This window comes from Psittacula echo (assembly GCF_963264785.1).
Source record: "Psittacula echo genome assembly, chromosome: 20".
Classification (NCBI taxonomy): domain Eukaryota; kingdom Metazoa; phylum Chordata; class Aves; order Psittaciformes; family Psittacidae; genus Psittacula; species Psittacula echo.
The window spans coordinates 6,423,738-6,447,040 of NC_137756.1; the positions used below are offsets into that span (position 1 = coordinate 6,423,738).

The 23,303-nt window shown below is 47.3% G+C and overlaps 1 protein-coding gene across 1 annotated transcript in view; it reads left to right on the forward strand.

The window, feature by feature from the left end:
* Positions 1-23,303, forward strand: part of HDAC4 (histone deacetylase 4) — a 208,914-nt gene that overhangs the window by 107,500 nt on the left and 78,111 nt on the right. Inside the window, exons 5-7 of the mRNA XM_080632056.1 lie at positions 10,651-10,801; positions 15,431-15,551; positions 20,681-20,802. Coding sequence (XP_080488182.1) covers positions 10,651-10,801; positions 15,431-15,551; positions 20,681-20,802 — 394 coding nt within the window. The remainder of the gene's footprint in view (positions 1-10,650; positions 10,802-15,430; positions 15,552-20,680; positions 20,803-23,303) is intronic.

A 23,303-nucleotide genomic window follows, 5' to 3' on the forward strand; every position in this document is an offset into this window, starting at 1 on the left:
CCTGTATCCCACTGCCATCAGGTGGCTTGTTTTGCCCGGATTTGGGAAGTGTCAGTAGAATTTAACCCAACAAGAGAGCTTTTAGGCTGTCTTTCCAGTACGACCACATATGTGGGACTAGAGTGGCCTGTGAACGTGCTCCCTGCACATCAGCACAAGGTGCAGAGCAGATGTTTGAGCCTTGGTGTCTCTGCAGCGACAGGAGCCAGGGCTGCTGCGGGTGTTTGTGCTGCTCCGGTGCACAGGACGGGGAAGCCACGTAACACACAGGAGAAGTAGGAAGTGTGGTTTAGAAGATGGCTGTTGCATAGTGAAAACCTTAGACATTATATAAATATTTCACAGTGATAGACTATTGCTATGGTAACAGAAGCTTTCAGCATTGCTAATATGCTCTCCTTTCAAACGGGGATTAGCGCTGCACATGGTAAATAGCGTTAATGTAATATTAAAAAGCAACCTCGATTCAACCGTATATAACTTCCGTTTTAATACGAAATTCATGTCAGAGTGGGGAAGATAGGATTAAAAGTTAATGGTGTATTATTTACAGACTTCTCAAACACAGGGTTTGGAAGAGCAGTTGCTGTTTGAGGCATGATTGAACATCTCTGTCCTTAGTGGGTCCTCTGTGTTCTCTTTAGGACAAAGGTGTGGGGAGGTGAATGATCAGGGGCTGGAGCAGCTCTGCTCTGGAGCCAGGCTGAGAGAGCTGGGCTGGGTCAGCCTGGAGAAGAGAAGGCTCCTGAAGGGGAGACCTGAGAGCAGCTCCAGTGCCTAAAGGGGCTGCAGGGAACCTGGAGAGGGGCTTGGGACAAGGGCCTGTAGGGACAGGCCAAGGGGAATGGCTTTAACCTGCCCGAGGGGAGACTGAGATGAGCTCTTAGGCAGAAGCTCTTCCCTGTGAGGGTGCTGAGGCACTGGCCCAGGGTGCCCAGAGAAGCTGTGGCTGCCCCATCGCTGGCAGTGTTCAAGGCCAGGTTGGACACAGGGGCTTGGAGCAAGCTGCTCCAGTGGAAGGGGTCCCTGCCCGTGGCAGGGGGTTGGCGCTGGATGAGCTTTAAGGTCCCTTCCAACCCAAACCATTCCTTGGTTCTATGATTCTGAAGCAGCTCCTCTGTGTTTTGGACAGACATCTGTATAACCAACATGGCTCAGTTACAGCCAGCAGCACTATGGACGTTTTAAAGAAGTTACTCCATTGACATTTTAAACCTCAGCGGGTACAGGAGGAATCAGGGTTTATTTGTTTTGTTTCTTTTCTTACTCTGGTGTCAGTGTGAGCAGGGAACCTGTTCTGACTCGATGTGAACTGAGAGGGGAGGAAGCATCTCTCCCTCCCACCCCTAAGCAAAGCCCTGGTGTAAGGAATGCCTTAAGGTTGTCTTAAGTAAGTGAAATTTGGCTTGAAAAATGCTGGCATGTCTTCCTTGTTTTTCTATTCAAGTAGATAACTTTTTCCTATTGAAATCTGATGTTTGGGCATTTTCCAGAGCTTGGTTCCATTCCAACAGCTCAGTTTGAATCATCTGACCTAGTGCAAGAGGAGAAGATGATGGAATGGTCATAGCCCTTCTTGCCTGCATGTGCAATCCCTTCCCTTGTCCTTTCCCTCCCGAGCAGTCCTTGCTTTATAGACATTGGATTTTGAAGAAGTGGGCTCTAAATGTAGGTGGAAAATCCCAGAAGATCCTGGAATTTGGAGAGCCAAGCTCCCAGTGAAACTGTTTGTGGAAGGGAAGTACAGTGGACACAGTTACCGCCTGGCACACGGCGGGAGTGGAATCGTTGCCATCAAGGAGGAACAAGAAAACCCTGACTTGTTTAGGGAAAATGAATGGAACCTGATGAGAACTTCATACAGCAATAGGGAAAAGCGCTTTTCACAGTGATAGTGCAGCTTTGCAGGTTGCTGCGATGCGAGAGCATCATGGAAAGGAAGCAGGAGCTGGTGAGCACCGGAGGCTGCTGCGGGCTGGCTGGAGGCAGAGGTGGCAGCTCCTCTCTCCTGTAGCCATTTACCTTCAGTGAGATGGATTTTCCACTCCGGAATGCCTCGCCAGATGTGTAACAATATTTATAGCCTTCAAGTCTGCCTTCCTAAACAAAACCAAGGATGGAATAAGGAGCCTGGTGCCCGGGCCGTTGCGACGGTGGAAAGCCTCTCCGCAGGTCCCAGTGTGAGCTTTGCTTGACCTTTGATTGTGAAGGAATCGGCAGGGAATTTTTTCCTTTGTGAGTCATTCCTTCCCAGCCAGGATCAGCTGGAAGTTACCAAAAGCTTTTCCATTTGCCTTCTGGTCAAGAGCCGCAGCGAGGTGGTTGAAGAGGGGCAGGAGCTTTGGCAGGGCAGTGCGAGCTCAGTGAGCAGTGGGAGTGAAGGACGCGGTGGGTAATGTGGTTCATCCCTGCGCTGCCGGAGCTTGGAGCAGGGCTCTTCCCAGCTCCGGCTGGTTTAGAGCTAAAGCCAGGAACTTATTCAGGATGCTGACGCATGTTGGTGTTAGCACATGACAGCAGACATGAGGAGTGAGGAAGGCGATGGGATAGCAAGACGGGCAAGCAGCTGAGCCTCACAGCTCCTCATGGACCTCCGATCCTAACCTGGAAGTTCCGAGTTGTTAATTCTGCAATGCTATTCCTGTTTTTCCCGTTATCTGGGAAAAGAAGGCTTGTGTGCGTCAGGAGCAGAGGGAGGATGAGGTTTACATGCAAGGTAGACAGAGTGGGCAGAGAGGTTCATAACAACAGCCAGAGGAGCTTTGTGGTGAGGTTTGATGAGGAGTGATTCCCAAATTGGTCTCTTTTTCCGAATGCAGTGATTTGTGGAGCAGTGTGCTGTGCTGCCGCATGGCTTCAAGCCAGTTAATAAAAATACATGGGATGTTTTCAGACATCAGCTTTATCTACATAGCAGTGTTGAGATAAAGCTGAGGAGATGGCTTTGTTAGGTTTCGGCTGGTTTCAGATGGCATAGTTCTAATCAATGTAGCTTCCAAGCCTTGATGGAGAGGTGTAGCCCATCCGAGGTGTCAGGTAGAGATATCTTAGAGATATAGGTTGAAACTCTCTGGCCACTCCTTACTTTTGTTTTGGAGAGCAAAAGGCCGACAGGGAATCTTCCAGACACGTCTTGGAATGCTGTAGAGATATCTAGACTTGACAGGTATCACGTTGATCCTGCTGCTGCTTTTATTTGGAGGCACCTGCCCTTGGAATGGCAGGTTTGCTTGCAGGATTGCTCCTTGGGCATGAATCTCATCCTCTCTCAGTTGTAGCCATGCCAGTGCTTAGAGCTTCTTCCGGTGGCCTCTTTGTGTCAATTCCTGCTTCCTAACTGAAATTCCCATCTGCTGATGGGATCGGTGTAGTCTGCTTCTCCCCTTTGCGGGGTGGCACCTTCCCCATGCCCCGATGCCAAGGGTACCCATTTCCCCTGTATCCTCCTCTTCACGTTGAACTCTGGTAAAGGCAAACTTCCCTTTGACCTCCCCCCAAACACCCCAACTCCCATTGCTGCCTGTGTCTGCTCCATCCTTCCTGCCTGCAGCAGCCCATGCGGAGAGACTCCCTCTGCTCCACTTTGTGCTGCTTGTCTGCAGAGCAGCCGTTCCTCACAGCCTGCATTGTTCAAGAGCAACTTCAAAAGCCCGGAGATACCAGGTGCCCGCCTCTGTCTGCCTTCTGACATGATAAGATTATTCATCTTGGAAGGCTGCAGCTGGGTACAGTCGGTGGTAAAAAAAAGCCCAGACTGAACGTTTTGTGCCTTCTGTCTACTTGCATGCATTGTAATGTGCTCCCTTGCTATTTCTAGACAGCTTCCTGTTCTTTTTTGGTGACCTTGCCTCGGTTTTCTCATCCACGGAGCTGCCTGCAAGACTTAGACCTGGAGCCTGCAAAACTTCGCTTCTGATGGAAGTAACCCTGAGGAAAGCTTTTGTAAGATCAGAGCGTTTGCTCTCTTTGAAGGGCAGGGAGTGACTTTCCTCTGCCTCGAAGACAAGCTCTTTCCCAAGAGCATTGAAGACAAATCTTCACACAGAGGGGTGGGCAGTGTCAACAGACCCATAGAGCAGCTTGGACACCTCTAGGCCCCCTGTCTCGGTTGAAGAAGTCATCATGCAGCAGGCTGGGTTCATTCGGGGGCATCTTCCTACCTGGTGTTGATGGTTTGTGGGGTGAAGCTGGGTTGCACAGTCAAGAACGTTGTCTGCACTGGTCCTACTGTCAACCTGGTGAAAGAAGCGCGTTTCCTTTGGGCTTCTGAGACAGGCCACACTTTGCTGGCTGGAAGGAGCTGAATGGGGACTCCAGCTTTGAGATGCAAAAACCTCACTCCAAAGTCCAGTCGTGAATCTCATTGCAGACAGTGGGTGTGAATTGTGCTGTGAATCCCTGGACCTGTGTGCATGGAGTGTGGTGGTACAGCCAGCCTTGTCCTCTGTGCACCATTCCTCAGTCTCTTTGCTTTGGGGTTCCCAGTTTTCCAGCAGGATATGGAGGTTTTCCAGTCCATCAGCAGTGGGAGATGGAAAGCCTGTTGTCCCCTGTGCTCGGCCACTCCATGTTCCTTCGTTGAAGTCAAGGAACAGACATTCACCCACTGCATGTTCTTGTGAATGAATCTCCTGAAGTTGGGCTTAAATTGGGCAGAGTTTGGGTGTTCTGAAAGCTGAATGGCTGATGGCAACAGCGGTCCAAACAGCTTTGTCAAGTGATCAGACTCCTGTTCTTCCATCCTTTATAGCATGAGTTTGTCTCCCAGAACAAGTGTGCAGGGTGCAGGGATTACTTTGGACGATTTTCTTTTAGAGACCCTTATGGTCTCTATGCAGTTTGGAATTGCAGAGTAAATGGCAGGAGCAAGAATATTTTGCAGTTCCCACATCTGATTTTTCGACTTCATCTTAGTTTGGAAGTAGATAAAATAGATGGGAAGTAGTCAAGGAAAGCACAGAGAAAGTCAGGGCAGGAGTAAAGAGAGAACCGAGTGGATCCTGCAGGAATATTGACCTGTTAATATACACTGTTGCTGGCGAATTTAACCTTCCTAAACTTGTAATTCCTGTTGGTGCCTATGGTCTCTTAACAACATTGAGCTGGTATGTGGGTGAATGACGTTGCATTTGAAACATAAATCATGTTGTGAATAGCTTCACTCAAGTACACGCAGTATGAACAGTGGTGGTGGGTAAATCTCCGTGCTTAAGTTTCCTGTTTCACTGGTGGTGGTGTGTATCACAGAATTCCAGAGTGGTTTGTGTTGAAAGGGACCTTAAAGCTCCTCCAGCTCCAACCCCTGCCACGGGCAGGGACCCCTTCCACTGGAGCTGCTTGCTCCAAGCCCCTGTGTCCAACCTGGCCTTGAACACTGCCAGGGATGGGGCAGCCACAGCTTCTCTGGGCACCCTGTGCCAGCGTCTCCTTCTTTGCAATGACCAAAAGCTGATGGTGGCTCCTGCATCTCCACTCCCGATCCTGATTTTAGCGTAACATTCCCATTCCAACTCATCTACTCATTGCACCCCATAACAGTTCACAGAGGACATAACTGCTTCTCCAAGGACTGAGGTCTGATTGCTTATGGCATCATAAAATCTCACTTAGAATTAAACATCTGGGGCTCCTTCTTTTACAGGACAGTTTATATAGGTCTTTGATTTATAAAGATTCCATCTTGTCATGCATGATTTGGATGGATGTTCCCTGCTCCTGGTGCAAGGATTTGTCCCCCCCTTCAGTAATAACCATGTAAAGCAAAGCAGAGGCAAATGCAAGGGAGTTTTCCTCAGGGTAAAAGGGGAGATGGAGCTGAACATGCTGGGTACTACAAATGGAGCTCAGTGCTTTCTAAAGACGCTCACCTTCTGGAAATAGGATGAAAACTAGCCTGGAGTGGCAGTCAGGGAGCAAAAGGCATGCACAGATGCGTTCGCAGCACAGATATCCAGGATTTAGAGGGATGAAGCTGCTATGTGAGCTTCCAGCCTTTTAGGGGAAGTGAGCAGTAATGGCATGGGAAAGAAACAGTGATCTGAAATGATATATCCATACGGAAGCTGCCAAACTCATAGCATAGGATCTTGTCACCTAGAGCTGGCTGGGAGGGAACACAACCCTTGTTCCCGTTCCTGGAGACATTTGAGCCTCATAAACTTGAACACCAGACATTCTCAGTAGGATACGTCTAACCGGGCTCAGTCTCCTGCCCAGGAAGCTGTCTGCTGGGCAGGGTCATTTCCCTGTGTAGCAAAGGGATGCTGCCTGATAGCTGGAAGGGGACACAGCAAATCTATGTTCAGCTGCTGGTGTGTCCAAGAGAAGGATGATGGGCATTTGTTCTGCTCAGCTGGGCTTTAGGATTCCTGTGCCTTGGCTCCTGCTGGAAACCACAACGTTGTTTTCCCCCTCTCCCACCTCCCAATACAAGTCAGTCATTCTGAGCAGCCTCTGGTGCTCCAGGAGTTATCTGAAACACGCCGGGACGGAGCCAAGGGAGTGAATCCTGAAACTGAAGCCACAGCTTGAGACTTGAGTAAACAGGATGGGGAGAACATGAAGCAGTCTGGCCAAAGGAATGGCCAGTGTCGAGAGCGCTCTGAGTTCTCCCTCAAAGCTGACATCCCTGCTTTGCTTCCACCCATAGCGATGTGACTTTTCAGGGGGTGTTTTCATGTGTACATGGCTTGGCCGCTTCTTTCTTGATCATTTTGAATACCAGATTTAACCCCCCCCAAACCCATGGAGTTTTGGCAAAGCACATAGCAGATGATTTGCCCTAAACCCCACTCTTTGCACCAAAACCCCAACCTCGCTGGCTGCTGAGGCAGAGGACCAAGGTAGGAAGAATGTCGTGAAGAATTAAGCTTCAATGAAAGGAGCTGAACCCAGCTTAGCTTCTCAAAGTGCTTTCTGGGTCATGCCTCAACTCTTGACTCAAAGAGGACAAGTTCAAAGACCTGCTTTGTTGGGGCTGGTTTTGGTCTTGTCTAGCACTAAGTTGTCGAGTTTGAAGGTAGCATTTTACTTACACATCCTTACAACTTCCTTGAAGCTATTGCCTCCATCAGAGGCCAGCCTCTCGTTCCGAGGTGGCAGGGGAAGTAGTCATATGAAGAACTCCTCAGCCTGCAATCTTATATCAGCAATCAGTATGCAAACTGTTGGTCAGCCAGGCTTGTGATTACCTGCATGAGTAAGGATGAGCTGTCTGGGTACAGATGGTTTTAAACTCCCTTGCACTAATTACAGTAAGCTATTCAAATATATATATATATAAAACCCTAAGAGCCATAGTCTGAGCTTCAAAACCTCTCCTGCTTTGCAGATTTTAGTCCATTTTGTGAAGTAAATGACAGATGCACCTTTAAAGTGATGGCTGGATGGGAAAGAAGCAGCACAGAGCAGTGCCTGCCTTCTGGGGGAAGAATAAGGTAGTGTCTGCAAGGTTCCGGGATGCAGGAAGGGCTCGCATTCTTGCTGCTCATTTAGCAGTTTGAGGAGTCGTTCTGGAAGCCTTAATGTGACATGTCCTCATGAAACACATCCTTACTTCCGCTGGCTTAGCTCCTCTCTGCTTACAAAGAGGTTGCTTTGTGCAGTGGAAGTTGACAGCGGGATTCCTGGTAAGGTGTCAGTCCCTATTCTAGGTTGCCATGCTGAAGACACAACTGATGAATGCGATGGCAAAACCCACTGCAGCAGCGAGTCCTCACGGCTAGCCGAGCGTTGGGAATGCTCGGCCTTCTCCTGATTGCATTGATTAATATTAATGTATGCTAAAGGAGCACCAGCAACACTGACTCCAGGTACAGTTGAGCATTTGTGCAGCTTTCATAAATAGTGGAAGCAGTGACATTAAGCATATGCAGGAATCCCCATAGTTACAAATATTGACAAACATTTACTTTGGCAACGGCACCTAATTCAGATGTTCTGAGCTGCGCTCCCTAATGCGGTGTGCCTGGCTGCCACACACTGTGCTCCTCCAACTGATAGCTGAATTAGGCTGAACGCAAAGGGATTTCCCTTGGCGTAACGCTTTGTCTTTCACAGCTATTCCAATGGCATTACCGTTGGGAAGGGGAAGTTTCAATGCCAGACCAAGCCCGCAATGTATGGGTATTACCTTGGCAGAAGCAGCCTAGTGCATGGTGCGGGAGGGAGCGTATGACTGTGCTGCAGTTGGCCAAACATGGGGCTGGATGGTCACTGACTGTTAAAATGAACCTTGATTGCTTTAGATGAAGCAGAATCTTACCTTCTTGTGAAGCTTCGGTTCCTTTTGTGCCCGTGATAGCTTTTTGCATGTCCTCAGGTTTGCTGCTCCTCCTGTCAGTTGTTGTAGGTGGGTTCTCTTGCGGCTTCTGGGTCTTTTTGCACAAAGCATCAGCAGAAAACCCGGTTTTTACACGAGAAAATTAAACTGGAAACCCCCAAAATATAAAACTGGGGCACAGTCTGGCTTTAAAGCTTATGGTTTTGAAGCTAAGAAAGGCCTTTTTGCACTTTTAGTGTGATAGTTTTATTCCCTTTGGCTGTTTTAGAACAGGATGGGTACCAGTAGCAGCAGGGATGAGCAGCGCAATGATGTGGCTGAGCCATGATAAGGATTTGGGGTGCTCACCTTGGGCCAGCACCCCAAATCCTTATCAGAGGCCCTTGTGGTGGTTGTGGAGCCTGGATGTGGTCTCTCATTGGAGCTGGTAAAGGCACCACATCATTGCCTGTGCCCCTGCATCGTGCTGAGCCTGCGCCATGTATTTCCTATCAAATACTGTCTGTGTGGCTTGTTTTCAGCCCTGGGCGTGGAGACGTGTTCGTGCTGTAAGAAGACATCCCAGTTCAGACAGAGCACCCGGATTGGTTTCCTGGAGTCGGTTTCTGAGGCTCCAGCAGACACCAACAAAGTGATTTCTTTCCCTTTTTCATGGAGATGATTGAAGAGGTTGCTTCATTATTATTTCTTTTTCCAACTTTGAAAAGATGGGGAAACTCTATTAAGAATAGGCTTTGTGGCAACTGGGGTCCAAATCAGCAGGAACAATACCACTCTAATGAAACCTCTGTAAGCCATCCAGATACAAATTGGTCTTTCATTTACATTTCACTACAGATGTCAATGAATGCACAGTTCCTTCTAAGGCACCCTAATGTATGTAAACCATTGCAGGAAGCGAAGCACGCGGAGCCTAGGAGACTGCAGATGGAGAGAAAAGGCTCCTGATTTCATAAAAATAACAAAACCTGTTTTAACATATTGTGCATTAAATATTGTTCATTTGCATACTTTCTATGGCTAGGTTATAAAAGCCCACCATGTGGTGGACTTGTTGGAAGCCTGAAAAGATACTCTTGCTCCAAATGGAGATGTGCTAGTAGAAGCTGCTGCTTAATTATGAAACGAAAATAACTACTTTTGTCAAGGGTTGGGGTTGGGGTTTTTTTTGGTTGTTTTTCTTCTTTAGGTTTCGAGAGTCTGGGTTTTTGGGGTTTTTTTTGTGCTGTTTACATAAAATTCCATAGGATGAGGAAGGGAAGCATAGGTGCCATCATTGCGAATCCCGCTATAACTGGGGTTGGGTGTTTTACAACAGTCTGCCTGCTTGGAACCGGCAGCAGCAGCAGGGACTCCTCCATCCAGAGTTGCCAGCAGATAGCCAGGCAGATTGGAAAGTACCTCTTTACGTTTCTTTCCTTGCATCTTTATATAGAATGGTTTGATTTGATGTCTGTGGTCTAGAATGGATCCGCGGCTGCGGCGCTGGGGTAGCACAAATGTGCGGTAGGAGAAATCAGTGCACGTGGAGTGCGTCTGCACACGCTGTCAGGGTTTGGAGAAGGATGGAGTGAGACCTGTTCTCAGAGGGTTCCCTTACCCTGAAAGTAACCGGTGTTTGATGGTGTTAAGAAGATAGAGGGGTCGCAGTCCATGGGAACTCATGTCTGTACACAGAGAGGGAGAAGGGCTATTGGAGAAACCAGAGTCCAAAGTCATATAATTAGAGGCTTAGTCAAAAAAACACAAGGGAACTGGCCTGCAAAGCCCATGTTGATAATGGTGTATTTTACTGGGAGTGCTTGACTTGGTGAGCTCAAGCGCGCTCCTTCAGCATAGAATTGTTTGTGTTGGAAGGGACCTTAAAGCTCCTCCAGCTCCAACCCCTGCCACAGGCAGGGACCCCTTCCACTGGAGCAGCTTGCTCCAAGCCCCTGTGTCCAACCTGGCCTTGAACACTGCCAGGGATGGGGCAGCCACAGCTTCTCTGGGCACCCTGTGCCAGCGCCTCAGCACCCTCACAGGGAAGAGCTTCTGCCTCAGAGCTCATCTCAGTCTCCCCTCTTTTGGGTAGAAGCTTTGTGTCGCTTTCTCAAGGAAGTGCTTCCTGAACAGGATGCTGCTGCTTGTAAACAGACCGTGCCCTGAAGCCTGGAGCATACAGTCCCTATCACTTAGCATATCCCTGAAATGGAAACGGGCTTGCATAAAGTGAGTCATGGTGCCGGAGCCTCTAGACAAGGAAAACCCCATTTTTGCTCTTTCAATGAATTAAGCAATGTTGTTGTCACCTGACAGCAGCTTCTGGGTTAGCTCTGGGAACTCTGCAGTGTGAACTTACCCTTTTTCCTCTCATCCCTTCTCCACAGCAGCAGCAGGAGATGCTGGCCATGAAGCATCAGCAGGAGCTGCTGGAGCACCAGAGGAAGTTGGAGCAGCACCGACAGGAACAGGAGCTGGAGAAGCAGCACCGAGAGCAGAAACTTCAGCAGCTAAAAAACAAAGAGAAAGGAAAAGAGAGTAAGTAGCAAAAAGCTCACCTGTGTCAGTGCTGACAGGTAGAGCAGATGAATGGCAGCCGTCCTGCAGCTTAAAGCTGGAGAAACCTTCCTGATGGCCTCTCTTGCAGAGCTCGGCTGTGCTAGGGAGCTTACGTAAACTGAAGTATTGAGTGCGGAGAGAAACGTATTTCTCTGCTTTATCTTCATTTTTGTCTTAGGAAATGCCATTTGAGCGTTTTTCAAAAGGAAGCCTCTCCTCTCTTTACTTGATTTAACATTTTCTGAAGTATTTTTGGCAGCATTCCTAATGGAGGCAGAATATTAAGCCCATAAAATACACCAGATGCACACTGCATTGCTGCTGCTGCTTCTTCTTTCACTTTAATTCCCCTCTTTTAAGATGGAGCCGAGTTCTCGGTCCTTCGCTTTTGCAAGTGTTTTCATTCAGAAAGTACTTCTTTCATGAGGTTACAGATTGTGGTTGGCTTTCCCACGTGTCATTATGCACTTGACGAGATTCAGTAGAGTGATTATGGCCTCACAATCTCCCCTTATCAAAGGCACTTTGGTTGCTTGTTCGGTTTTCTTTTGGAAGTGAATGGGAGGAAAAATACCTCACCAAGTTGTACTATCAACTCGTTAGGTCTTCAGCTCAAATGGAAAAAAAGCAGCCTGTGATGGAAGAAGCAGGGAGGGCTGGAGGAAATGGGATGCTGTCTGGGAACCAGGAATGAGATAAAGGTCCAAAAAGAATTTTTCTAGTAGGAATAAACATCACAAGGGGCTACAAGAAACCTGGAGAGGGGCTTTGTGTAGGAACAGGCCAAGGGGAATGGCTTTAACCTGCCAGAGGGGAGACTGAGATGAGCTCTTAGGCAGAAGCTCTTCCCTGTGAGGGTGCTGAGGCGCTGGCCCAGGGTGCCCAGAGAAGCTGTGGCTGCCCCATCCCTGGCAGTGTTCAAGGCCAGGTTGGACACAGGGGCTTGGAGCAAGCTGCTCTAGTGGAAGGGGTCCCTGCCCGTGGCAGGGGTTGGAACTGGATGAGCTTTAAGGTCCCTTCCAACCCAAAACAGGCCGGGATTCTAGGGAAAGCCTGGTGTGTAGGAGACTAAGAAATGCACTATGTGCAGGTTGAATTTCCCATTCCCTGCACGTGCATCTTGTAGCAGTAGGCTTTAAGCTGGAGCCAAACAAGGGAGCACAAAGGCCAACCCCAACACCTTTGTGAAGCAGTTCATAGGAGATCCAACATGTTTTGTGTGTTTGGTTTGGTTTTCTTTCATTTTAGATACTAGAAAGACCAAAGGATCTGAACCTATTTAAAAGAAGCAGTTTAACATTCAGGAGTGAGTAAAAGGGATGCTAAGGCGGGTTTGCTGCTCTGGTGCCTGGTTGACTACCAGGTCCATTGCTTTCCATTTTCCTCTGGCTGCTTTATGTTATTGTCCAAAGTAAAAGCAGTGGGTTCGAGGTGGATGGAAGCTATAAGCACTTCCACTTCACCCTGCTGTTTTATCATCAGCTGTTGATACTGTGTCAGTGTTTTGCTGGGCACTTCTGTAGTGCTGGTATCTGGCTCTTCTCCTTAAAGTAATTTGGATATATAGCAAAATGCATGAATCTCTGTGAGCTTCAAAGGCATCCAAGCACCTTTTGGCTGAAACACATAGGTGTAGAGGAGAAAACAGATTTTAGGGATGGTAAGTTGAAGATCCTGTTCCCATGGCTACAGTTTTATTTTTAAGTTACTCTTTATTGAAGAAGTTCTATGGTGTATAATCATTATAGCACCTCAGCTCTTCAGAATACTGCTTTTTCTCACATCAGAAGATTTTGTGAAGTGCAACACAGCTAAAATTGTCCTGATCTGAAATATAAAAAGTCTTTAATCATAGAATGGTTTGGGTTGGAAAGGACCTTAAGGTCATCCAGTTTCAACCCCCCTGCCATGGGCAGGGGCACCTTGCACTAAGCCATGGCACCCAAGACTCCATCCAACCTGGCCTTGCGCACCGCCAGGGATGGAGCATTAATAGATGTGTATAGTTTATTTTCCTCCTTCCTCCATCACTGTAAGCCCAAACAGAATTGGCTTGTGTCTCTTATAAGCAAATCACAAACCTATTTAGTTTAAGCCAATATCAGCTTGTTGTGTTCTCATCTTGTGAGCCTTAACTGATACCTGCTGTCAGAAAGGCTTGGATGAGAAGTATGACTTCCCTTAAAGGAAGGAAAATGTATATGAAAGTAAAGGTAGTTTTCCTGCAGGATAAGGAGCGATACTTGGTCATCCTGCCTTTCCACTGCTCAGGTTGAACCTACAACCTGTCTGTGCATCAGTGTTTCCAGACACTTCTGGGCATGGACCATTCAGTCCCTTGTTGCTCAGACAGTCTTGTTCTGTGGCTTGTCTTGGACTTCCTCATAAGCAATGATAAGCCCACACCATCAGTTAAGAGTTCTGCTCCTCTCCTCTTGCACTGTGCAACCTCCTTCTACAAGAGCCTGATCCTGCCACTGCCCTCCCTTAGTCTCTTCCCACTAACCCTGCCTTATCCTAGGTTTGGATGCGCTATATTTGAATATATCCAAATACATCCTTTTGGCTCTTCAGAGCTATTCTGCCTGCAGCACTTTGCTCCTTGTGGCTCTCTCTTGTTTGCAGCCTTATCAGTTGATTTGCTCTTTGCTCCCTGCTCCTCTTACACCCTCAGACTCTCCAAAAGGAGCAGCCCAGCTTCACAGCTCGGTTTTTCCCATGTGCAAAGCTGCTTCCCTTACCAGGGTTGCTGTGTGGGCTCTTGCTCTCCAGCTCTTTGCTCCTGCTTTGACTCTGCTGTGCCTTTTGCTTTCCTTGGGGTTGAGTGTCTTGCTTCCTGCCTATGGGCTTAATCCATACACATGGGCTTTCTCTTGTCCTCTTTGCTTATACCCCTGCACGGTGTATACTATTGTATATGTGACAGGTTGTCCCTTTCTGCCCTTAGGGTCCTCTTTAACATCTTTACTGGATATTGCACAATGCTTATGTGACTGAGTTCAAAATAACCCACTGTGTCTATTTTGTTTGTGAGCTATTTATAGTGATTTAAAGTGATTTATATTTATTTAAAGTGAATTAGATCGTTGGGCTTGGGTTTTCTTTCTTTTGATCTTTCAACTCAAGGTTCAAGAGCTGAGTAATGGTCGGAAGGTCTTTCATGGCAGCTTGGTCCATGGCTCCAGCATTGCCCAGGGAAGGGGAAGCCTGCCTGTTTTTATCTTGTTATGGGGCCTTTCAGCTTCTAATTCCAGAGGAAGACAAGCCAGGAAGCTTTTGTAAATCTCAGCATTGAAAGCTGTTTCATTTCCAATGTCCTAAATCATGTCAGATTGGTCCCAAACTGATGGAATGCAGCCATGTTTGATTAGTTTAAAGATGCCCATAGGTGAATGGTGACACCTTTTGGAGAGATAAGGCCTTTAAGCATGACTTTGTCACCTCTTCTGCTTTAGCCATGTGGCTTGCTACACTCATATGAGCTTGTCTCCAGCTCCTCAGCAGTACTTCCCATTGGGCTACGCACCATACCTACATATGTAGATGTAGTGAGAAAGGCTCCAAAAAGGTGATTTTTCAAGCTTTTAAACGCAGTCGACCCAAGATTCAAAGCAGAGCTGTAGCAAAACAGTGCAGTTTTCTTCTCTTGGAGCCATACAAGAAGTGTTTCCCCACTGTCAAATGGCACCACGTTGCTGAGTGAGATCCAGGAGGCAAAAGATTACCCTGTTGTAGTTGGAGCTTTTCTTCCCAGGCCAGCAGACAGCTTTTCCTTGTAGCCGGCTACTTTCCTTTGGAATTCTTGCTTTACGCCAAGGTATAGATGAACCATCCTTTTCCACATGTTCTGCTTGCCAAACTTCCTATGCATTACTCCATCAGGAGCTCTCTGCCTGCGAATCTGTTCTGTCAAGCAAACGATAGTTTTAATCCATCATGGGAGGAAAACAACCCGGTCTCTATTGTGGAGGAAATCATGGCTAGAAATTACAGAGTTGACATTTTAGCTCTGAGCTGCAGAATTCCTTACTTCTTTTAACTGTGAGATTTTCTATTTGAAGGAAGAGATTGCACACTTGTAAATGAATCGGAATATTATGTAGGTCTTATTGTCCACAGATACTTGGGAACAAAGAGGGCCCTATTTACAAGAGTTTTTCAAGACTAAATCCCCATATGAGACATTGGTCTCATTCCCTTTCTGCTTGCAGATGTGACATTTAAAACGTTGAGTGTACACAAGAGCCTTTCTCTTAACTACCTTTGATGGAAAGCAAGTTGGAAATACCTCGGATGAGGGCTTTCTTCTGAGTGTGCTTCCCTGCACGTGTAAAATCCTCTTCAGAACTGTTTCCTAAGGAAATGAGAAATCTCTGATTCAATCCCTGTTTTCGAACAGGAGTTGTGATTATATGCAAACCTAAAGGCAAAGAGGGGGAAAAAAAGCTTCTTACTGGAGATACTTTGTTCTTTTCCTCTTTGAAATAAGAAGTTCTGCTTTTAGACTGGAAATCAGAGATTGAATTGCGAATCTTCATAGAAATTTCAGTTCTTTCAAGTATGTCAATTGATTAAATGGCCTTTTTCGTCTGTGTTTTGACATTTCAGGTGCGGTGGCAAGCACAGAAGTCAAGATGAAATTGCAGGAGTTTGTCTTAAATAAGAAGAAGGCATTGGCACACCGGAATCTCAACCACTGTATATCCAGCGACCCTCGCTTCTGGTACGGGTAAGTGGTACTGGGCTTATCTTTATGATTCAGCCTGTGCCACCTTTTTTCACATTGCTGGAGATGAGGGGGAATGGACCTGCTGTGTTTAGGGGAGCCAGGGTTTGACTGTGCTGTACGTGACCAAAATGCATTTTTCAGAGGGTTTCGGTGTGAATCGTTTGACCTTTAATAAAATGGGTAAATTACTTTTTATGTTTAGTGCATTGCAACTCAGGGTAGTTGAGCAAGCATAGATAGAGTCAGAGAATCCCAGCCCGGTTTGGGTTGGAAGGGACCTTAAAGCTCATCCAGTTCCAACCCCCGGCCATGGGCAGAGACACCCTCCATTAGAGCAGGTTGCTCCAGGCCCCATCCAATGCTGAGAACTTCCCAAACATCACTCTCTTTGTTAGGTCTGTTGTGGCACATTTAATCAAAACATCCCTTTCCTGTAATGCTGCAGGATGCCAACAGGTAGAAACATATAAACTGTTGCACAAGGGGCCATCCTTAGGGATTTAAATAATCCCCTTGTCTTCCCTCCGCCTGCTTTGTGGTGGGGAAAGGATCAATATTCTTACATCTAACACAAGATGTGAAGCGGGAAGAAAGCCCCAAAGGCCTCCCAAGGGTTTCTAAGGGTCTGTCTTGGTAGTAAGGTGCATTCAGGCATGAACTCGTGTTCAGCCTTTGAGGAGGGCAGATGGCAGCAGGGCTGTGTGACTGGAGTGTCCTGTCTAGTGCTGGAGGAGGATTTGTCAATGCACCCTTCAGCTATTAAGGCAGAAGTGAAAGATCTTTCATTTCCATTCTATTTAAAAAGGATTCTTTAAAAAGAAGAGGAAAGCTTTGAAATGAATTACATTTTAGTATTTATTTATATGGCGTCTCAAAGGTTAGCGATTCAGTTAGAGAGATATTTATGTACTCACATACTTGTAATGTGATTCAGTTGGGTGGTGTTTGGATTTAGCATACGCAGATGAGGCTTGCAGAAGATAGACTGGATGCTCCTACTGTGAGCAGGCAAGCCAATTAAGTGGTAACAGATGCTGAAATAGTCTTTTAAATGACACGCCTGTTTTTAAGCCCTTCTTTTGGTCTTATTAAGATTTGTGAATTCCTTTAAAAACAAGAATTGAAAGCATTACTTGGAAACAACAGCTCTCCTGAGGGTATTGAACACCACAGCGGCTCTGCGTCAATGGCCGTGACATGAAGTGTGTTCCATTGACATGTGACGTAGCCTTTGGGCCAGGCTTTGGTTGTCCTCTGAAATGTCCAAATGCTTTTGCCTTCAGTATCTGCCTCCAACGCAAGAGGGACATGGAGCTGTTGGAGCGAGGCCAGAGGAGGCCACGGAGATGCTGCGAGGGCTGGAGCAGCTCTGCTCTGGAGCCAGGCTGAGAGAGCTGGGCTGGGTCAGCCTGGAGAAGAGAAGGCTCCTGAAGGGGAGACCTGAGAGCAGCTCCAGTGCCTAAAGGGGCTGCAGGAAACCTGGAGAGGGGCTTGGGACAAGGGCCTGTAGGGACAGGGCAAGGGGAATGGCTTTAACCTGCCAGAGGGGAGACTGAGATGAGCTCTTAGGCAGAAGCTCTTCCCTGTGAGGGTGCTGAGGCGCTGGCCCAGGGTGCCCAGAGAAGCTGTGGCTGCCCCATCCCTGGCAGTGCTCAAGGCCAGGTTGGACACAGGGGCTTGGAGCAAGCTGCTCCAGTGGAAGGGGTCCCTGCCTGTGGCAGGGGTTGGAGCTGGAGGAGCTTTAAGGTCCCTTCCAGCCCAAACCAGTCCATCATTCTTTGATCTTGTATCTGTTTGAACTTCATTCAACACTGCTAGTTGCTGGTACATTGAGTGTTTATAGCTAGCGAATAGTTCTTAATTAATCACTGATGTTGAAGGGCACAGTTGCATGTGTGGATCAGCCCTTGAGATGACAAGGGGCCGGTTTTAGATGTTTTAAAGCAGGATGTAGTTGTAGTCCAAAGGATCTGCTAAATGAGAGAGACTTGGTAATTCTCATACTGTTTCTTGTGGGCTATCATGGAGGTCTCGCTCTGTCTTCAGCTCTGTGGTGTTCAAGCCACTTGGTAAACTCTGTTTTTTAATAGCTACATCTGCAGTCTATATGTAATTGTTTAAAATAGCTTTGTGGGTCTAATTTTCAGTTTATGTTGGTGATAGGCAACAGCAGAAGAAATCCTTTTGACTTGCAATGTCAGGCTGTCCCTCCTGTGGATTCTGAACCCATTGGACAGGAGGCTTTGCTTTTCAAGACCATAGAATCCCAGACTCATTTGTGTTGGAAGGGACTTTAAAGCTCATCCAGTTCCAACGGGCAGGAACATCTTCCACTAGAACAGCTTGCTCCAAGTCTCATCCAACCAGGCCTTGAATGCCCAAGGTCCTTGTCGCTGTTGTAGAAGATACACAGGGCAGGACTACCATGGAGGCTCTGATCTCCAGAGCCCCAGCCCAGGGCTGACCCCACTTGACACTAAGGTCTGCAGAGGAGGGGAGCATCACTGGACTAATTGCAGAGCCCTGAGACATACAGGCAGAACTTGTATTTCAGCTTTGACCCGTGTGTGTCTACTGTGGCTATTCTCTTTGGCCAGAGGAATGTCTCATTGCTGTTTCTGTTATTAAGTCATGTTCTAAACATCAATTGAGCAAAGTGGGGAGTTAATCCTAAGGAAGCCTGGGCAGATTTGGATTGGAGAACTCACCATTTAACCCTTCATTAAATGTTCAAGTGTATCTTGGGTACTGAGCATTCATTCATGTGTTTGAAAACCTTACTTAGCATAAGTAAGAGTGGCTTAGCAGAAACGCAGACAGAGCGCCTTGGGCTTAGCAAACAGGGCTATTACTTCCCTGAGAAGCTGTTAGAAATGCACTTGGGTAGTAACTACTCAGTGTGGTAGCAATCATGAAAGCTGGGTGTTTGCATGGGAAGGAGGTAGAGAGATATAATCACACATTAAATTATACCAGTGTCCATAGGTGTCTACAGTCTTGGTACACAAAACATTCTAGCACAGATACATATGTCTGAGTGTATATCCAGTTTGCGTTCCATGACTGTGGTTGAAGCCTCCTGCATGCTTTGCTGTGCACATGGAGATTGAAGGCTTTTTGGAGGACCTCAGAGCTCAAAGAGCAGGGGATGTGTTCTGCGAAGCTATGAGCTTTCAGGAATGCCCCCAAACTCCATGTAATGTACAACTTATCTCTTTCAAGACCTCTGAAAGGCTGGAACGAGCGTGCAGGGCGGTGCGTTTAGCTCCGAGCAGGGTAGGAGTGTTCGATCCCAGTCCTTGAGCCATATAATGTATTCCTGTTTGCAGAGTTTAAGTATCTGTCATTCAGCAACCCCCAAGCACATCTAAACAGGCCCTTTGAGTTAGTGCACATTCCTCAACAAAGCGATGAAAATAGCTTCAATGTACATGATTGTGCAGCTTAAGTCATGGCTTAAAAAGAGAGAAAGAAAAGCCTCTTGCTTGTATAGGCAAAAAAATGTCATTGTGTGACACGATGGGTTTGAGGGCTCTTGGCTTGCAGCATCCAAGGCTTCCTGTTTGTGAACCATCTCTCTGTGCTGCCTTCCCCTGCTATGAGCAGACCTGGGCAGAGAAAGCACCCTCTGTTTTTGGGAGGGCTTCAAATATTCGTCCGTTTGCTTGTGTTTTGATTGCAGGTGATGATTAAACTGCCGCGTGTGCAGGGGCATTTACTGGAGTGAATGTGCAGGGGGTACGTGATGTGCGCGAGCGCTCATGAAATGCGCAACTGTGTAAGAGCCCGTGGCATCGTTCTGCCTCCATGGTTGGGATAGGAAGGGGGGAGCATTAGGAAACCACAGTGAATCACGCTGCTTGGGAAGAGCTGTGGCTGTAGAAGATGTTAATGTAGATGTTCCACTAAACTTGCAACAAAACCATGTAGAAAATGGGATGTGTTTTCCTGCTGCATCATTAGCCCCTTCCTTTTGAAAGGTGTCACTTGTAGTGGAATTGCTGCGATGTATCTCACCCAACAGCCTGCTTCGGATTTGAGCTTTCAAAACGGGTACTGCCAAAGGAATGGGATGGATTGGTGTCATTTTCAACTGGGAATGGCTCATTTTGGTTTCCGTAAAGAACCTTTTGTAGGAGAACGTTTTTAACCGAGGTCTCCAAAATGCCTGGTTATTAGGCAATGTAGTATCTCAAATACTCACTTCTTTTGACAAAGTGCTCACTTTGTCCCATATTCTTTAGTATTTGAGAGAAGTAATGCGAGGTTTAAATTGTGTTTCTTGAAACTTAAAATGTCAGCTTGTTTGACAGCTCTGTGGCTCTTACCTATATGGCTAAATCAGTCATTCTATGGATGGAGCTGCTCTGCCAGCATGCACAGCTTGGAGACTTCCCAAAGCCTGTGCTGATTGGAGTTGGTCGAGCTCCTGGGAAATGGCAAAGCTGGGCACAAGTCATTAGGTAGGAAAGATTCAGCCAACAAACTGGTAGGAGGCTTAGAAAACTCATTCATTATTTAATATCCTTAGCAAACAGAGTGCAATTTACTTCCAGCAGCCTGCTCAAACAAAGCTATAAATTACCAGCTTCGAGAAGTTAATCTGGAAGGGTGTTGAGTACTTTGGCCGTATCTCTGCTGAGTACTGGGGTCAGGAGGCAGGGAAGCCAAAGGCAGAGGACCACCTATGCAGCATGGCTCCATTAGCCAGTTGTGGCACCTCATCCTTTGTTTCTGTTTCATTCTTAGGCTTTGTCTACTGCGTCTGCATTGTATTCAGTGAAGGGAGATTGCTGAGGGGAGTAAGAGCACTGATGCTGAGCTTCAAGAATATGACTTAGCAAAAGCTAGTCCAAGTAGATGCTTGACATTATACTCATGGTTAAATAGCTTCATGAGTTGAGCCATTCTCAACAGGGTCATTCTTCTACTGAAAATCAAGCCTGTGTTTAGTTATCTCCTCTGTATTAGTCTTGTATGAGTGTTTAGAAGGAGAAAGATGCTACCAGGATGTTTTCTTTTGCACTGTTCTCCACTAACTGAGATAACCAAGGTGAAGCTGCAGTCATTCCCTTTGTGTATCACTGATGTAAAGCTTCTCCCTTCTCTTTCTCTTTCCTTTTGTGCAGGAAGACCCAGCACAGCTCTTTGGACCAGAGCTCCCCACCCCAAAGTGGCGTATCCGGCACCTACAATCACCCTGTACTGGGGATGTATGATTCCAAAGATGACTTCCCACTCAGAAAAACAGGTAGCTCTTGCACTGATTTTCTGTGTTGCTCTGGCTTTGCTGTCACACTTGGTCCTCTTTGTTTCGTTATTTTAAAGAAGTTGCATTACTGTAAAGCTGTATTTCATGGGGTGGTTTATTCAACAAGCACCGACTCTGCTGTGCTCCCCCTTCATCTGTCACTACGCTCAGTGTGAGAGGGAGCCCGGAGCTGCTTTGGGTGTGCGGTTAGGAGACAGCGTGTCAAAGTTTGTGCGATGTTTTCCCCGAGTCAAAGCTAATACAGAGATCTGGGTGTCTGAAGTCCAAGTGTGTTCTGCTGAGTGAGCAAAGGACCAAGAAAAGTTCATTTCTTCGGGGATTTGCATTTTATAGACAAGTTTATGCTTAAAATAAATAAATCTGGTTCTGCCAGTCAGAGCGGCGGGACTTCCTGCAAAGGGGTTTGCTTCACACCTAGACAGTTATTTCTCAGTTAGGATTTTCCCTGCACGGTGGCTTAGCAGGTCAGTTATTTCTCAGCTACGTATTATGTAAACCAGGTTGTTTTGGTTGGCTCTCATCCTCAGCTCCATCTTGCATGCCTAAGCCAACACAGCCTCAGCTTCTAACCTGGCCAGCTCATGATCCTCGGCTGCTTTCTTTGAGGAATCATAGAATCCCAGACTGGTTTGGGTTTGAAGGGACCTTAAAGCCCATGCAGTTCCAACCCCCTGCCACGGGCAGGGACACCTTTCACTGGAGCAGGTTGCTCCAAGCCCTATGCAGCCTGGCCTTGAACACTGCCACGGATGGGGCAGCCACAGGTTCTGAAAAGATGGAGGGGAAGCAAGAGGAGAGTATGGGTATGGTTGAGCTTCACAGCTTCTTCAGGTGTTACCTGGCTGTTTCTCAGGGATGGATCTTCAGATGTGGATGGATGAGCATCAGGAGTCAAAAAGTGTGTCATCCTTGTGATAAGGAATGCTGACCGTGTGTTAACCCAGTCTCCTTGGGGATTTACTGCAGGCTTTGCTCAAATCAGCTGCCCTACATCAGCTCCCAAGAGCTGCAGCATCTCCTTTGCCTTCTGAGAGAGGGATGTAGGTGTTCTCATGGCACTTCTTCTAATAGAAGCAGAGCAGGTCTTAGGTGCAGTGAATGGTTTAACACAGTTCTCGTTACCTTTGGAAACTTGGGGTTTTTCTTGTTTCATCTCCACACTGCTGCCTTGTACCTCCTGTGCTTTAAAAGACCTTTTTGGGAACTTCTCACTAGGGACCATAGCACCTGGTCCCCCGCATGGATCTGGGGACGGGTTCCCATCTGCTGTGCCTTCCCCCTTCGTGCATTGGGTGACAAGTGCCAGACACTTCAGCTGCACAAGAAGTCAATCACAACTTGGCAAGCCCACTCCAGGATATGGGGTTTTTCCTCAGCACACCCTGTACCTTTGGTGGGGGTAGTTTTGATTGTGCCCTGTCTGGAGGGCTCCAGAAGTAGAGCTAAGAAAACTGGCTTTGCTTAAAAGGTGAAACATCCTCTAGTCTCTGCTTCGAGGTAGTCAAACACCCCATCAGGTGTGTGGTAGATGCTGCTGTATCATCAGTGCCCAGGACGGATGAAGTGATGCTGTCTGGGCTTTGGGACTTCGGTAGGGAAGGAGAGGACTGGTGGAGGAATGTCCTCAGAGAAGACTTCCTTCAGCTCTAAAGCTGGTGAAGCACAAACATGTGCTCATTGTACACATCTGCCTGGGAAGGGGAATGCAAGCCTAGGCTCTATCAGCTGCTGCTGCTGTTTACTCCTCTTCTGTTGAAGGCTTTCAGGCTGCTCTGGGAAATCACAGCATTTCCATGCAGGGAAACATCCCTTGGCACCACTCCTATTGCTTAGGGCCTGTGGACAGCGTGATTCCAAAAGGTTTTTAGCTCTTTACTATACCTTATAAGTGCAGGTGGTCTGTTTCTAGTGTGGTAGCATTCCCAAGTGTAAATGGGCTTTGGCATGCTCCAGAACCCCCATGCTCATCGCTTCAGGGGACCTTACTTCATAGAATCCCAACCTGGTTTGGTCTGAAGGGACCTTAAAGCTCATCCAGTTCCAACCCCTGCCAACCTCCCACTAGAGCAGGTTGCTCCCCTCTGGCAGGTTAAAGCCATTGCCCTTGTCCTGTCCCTACAGGCCTTTGTCCAGAGCCCATCTGAGAGTTCTTGCAGGCTTTTCTTGTCGCTTGGGTTTGAGGATCAGCCACCCTTCGTGCTCCCAGTGTTACGGAAGGGGATTTCTGCAGAGCTCAGCCCTTTGCTGTGACCCAAACCGAGTTCTCAATAAGACTCTGGCTCAATAAAAGCCCTGTCAGACAAGGGGAATTAAGGATGATAAATGTACTTAATCACATTATTAAAAATGGAACCAACCAAAATCCCTGTTGTTTTAAAGCAGGAAGACGCTGAGCTGATTTTGTTTTTCCAGCGTGCTGATGCTTATTCTTTATGGACCCCAGCATTAACCTTCTGGGGACTGCTCTGGGACACGATGGA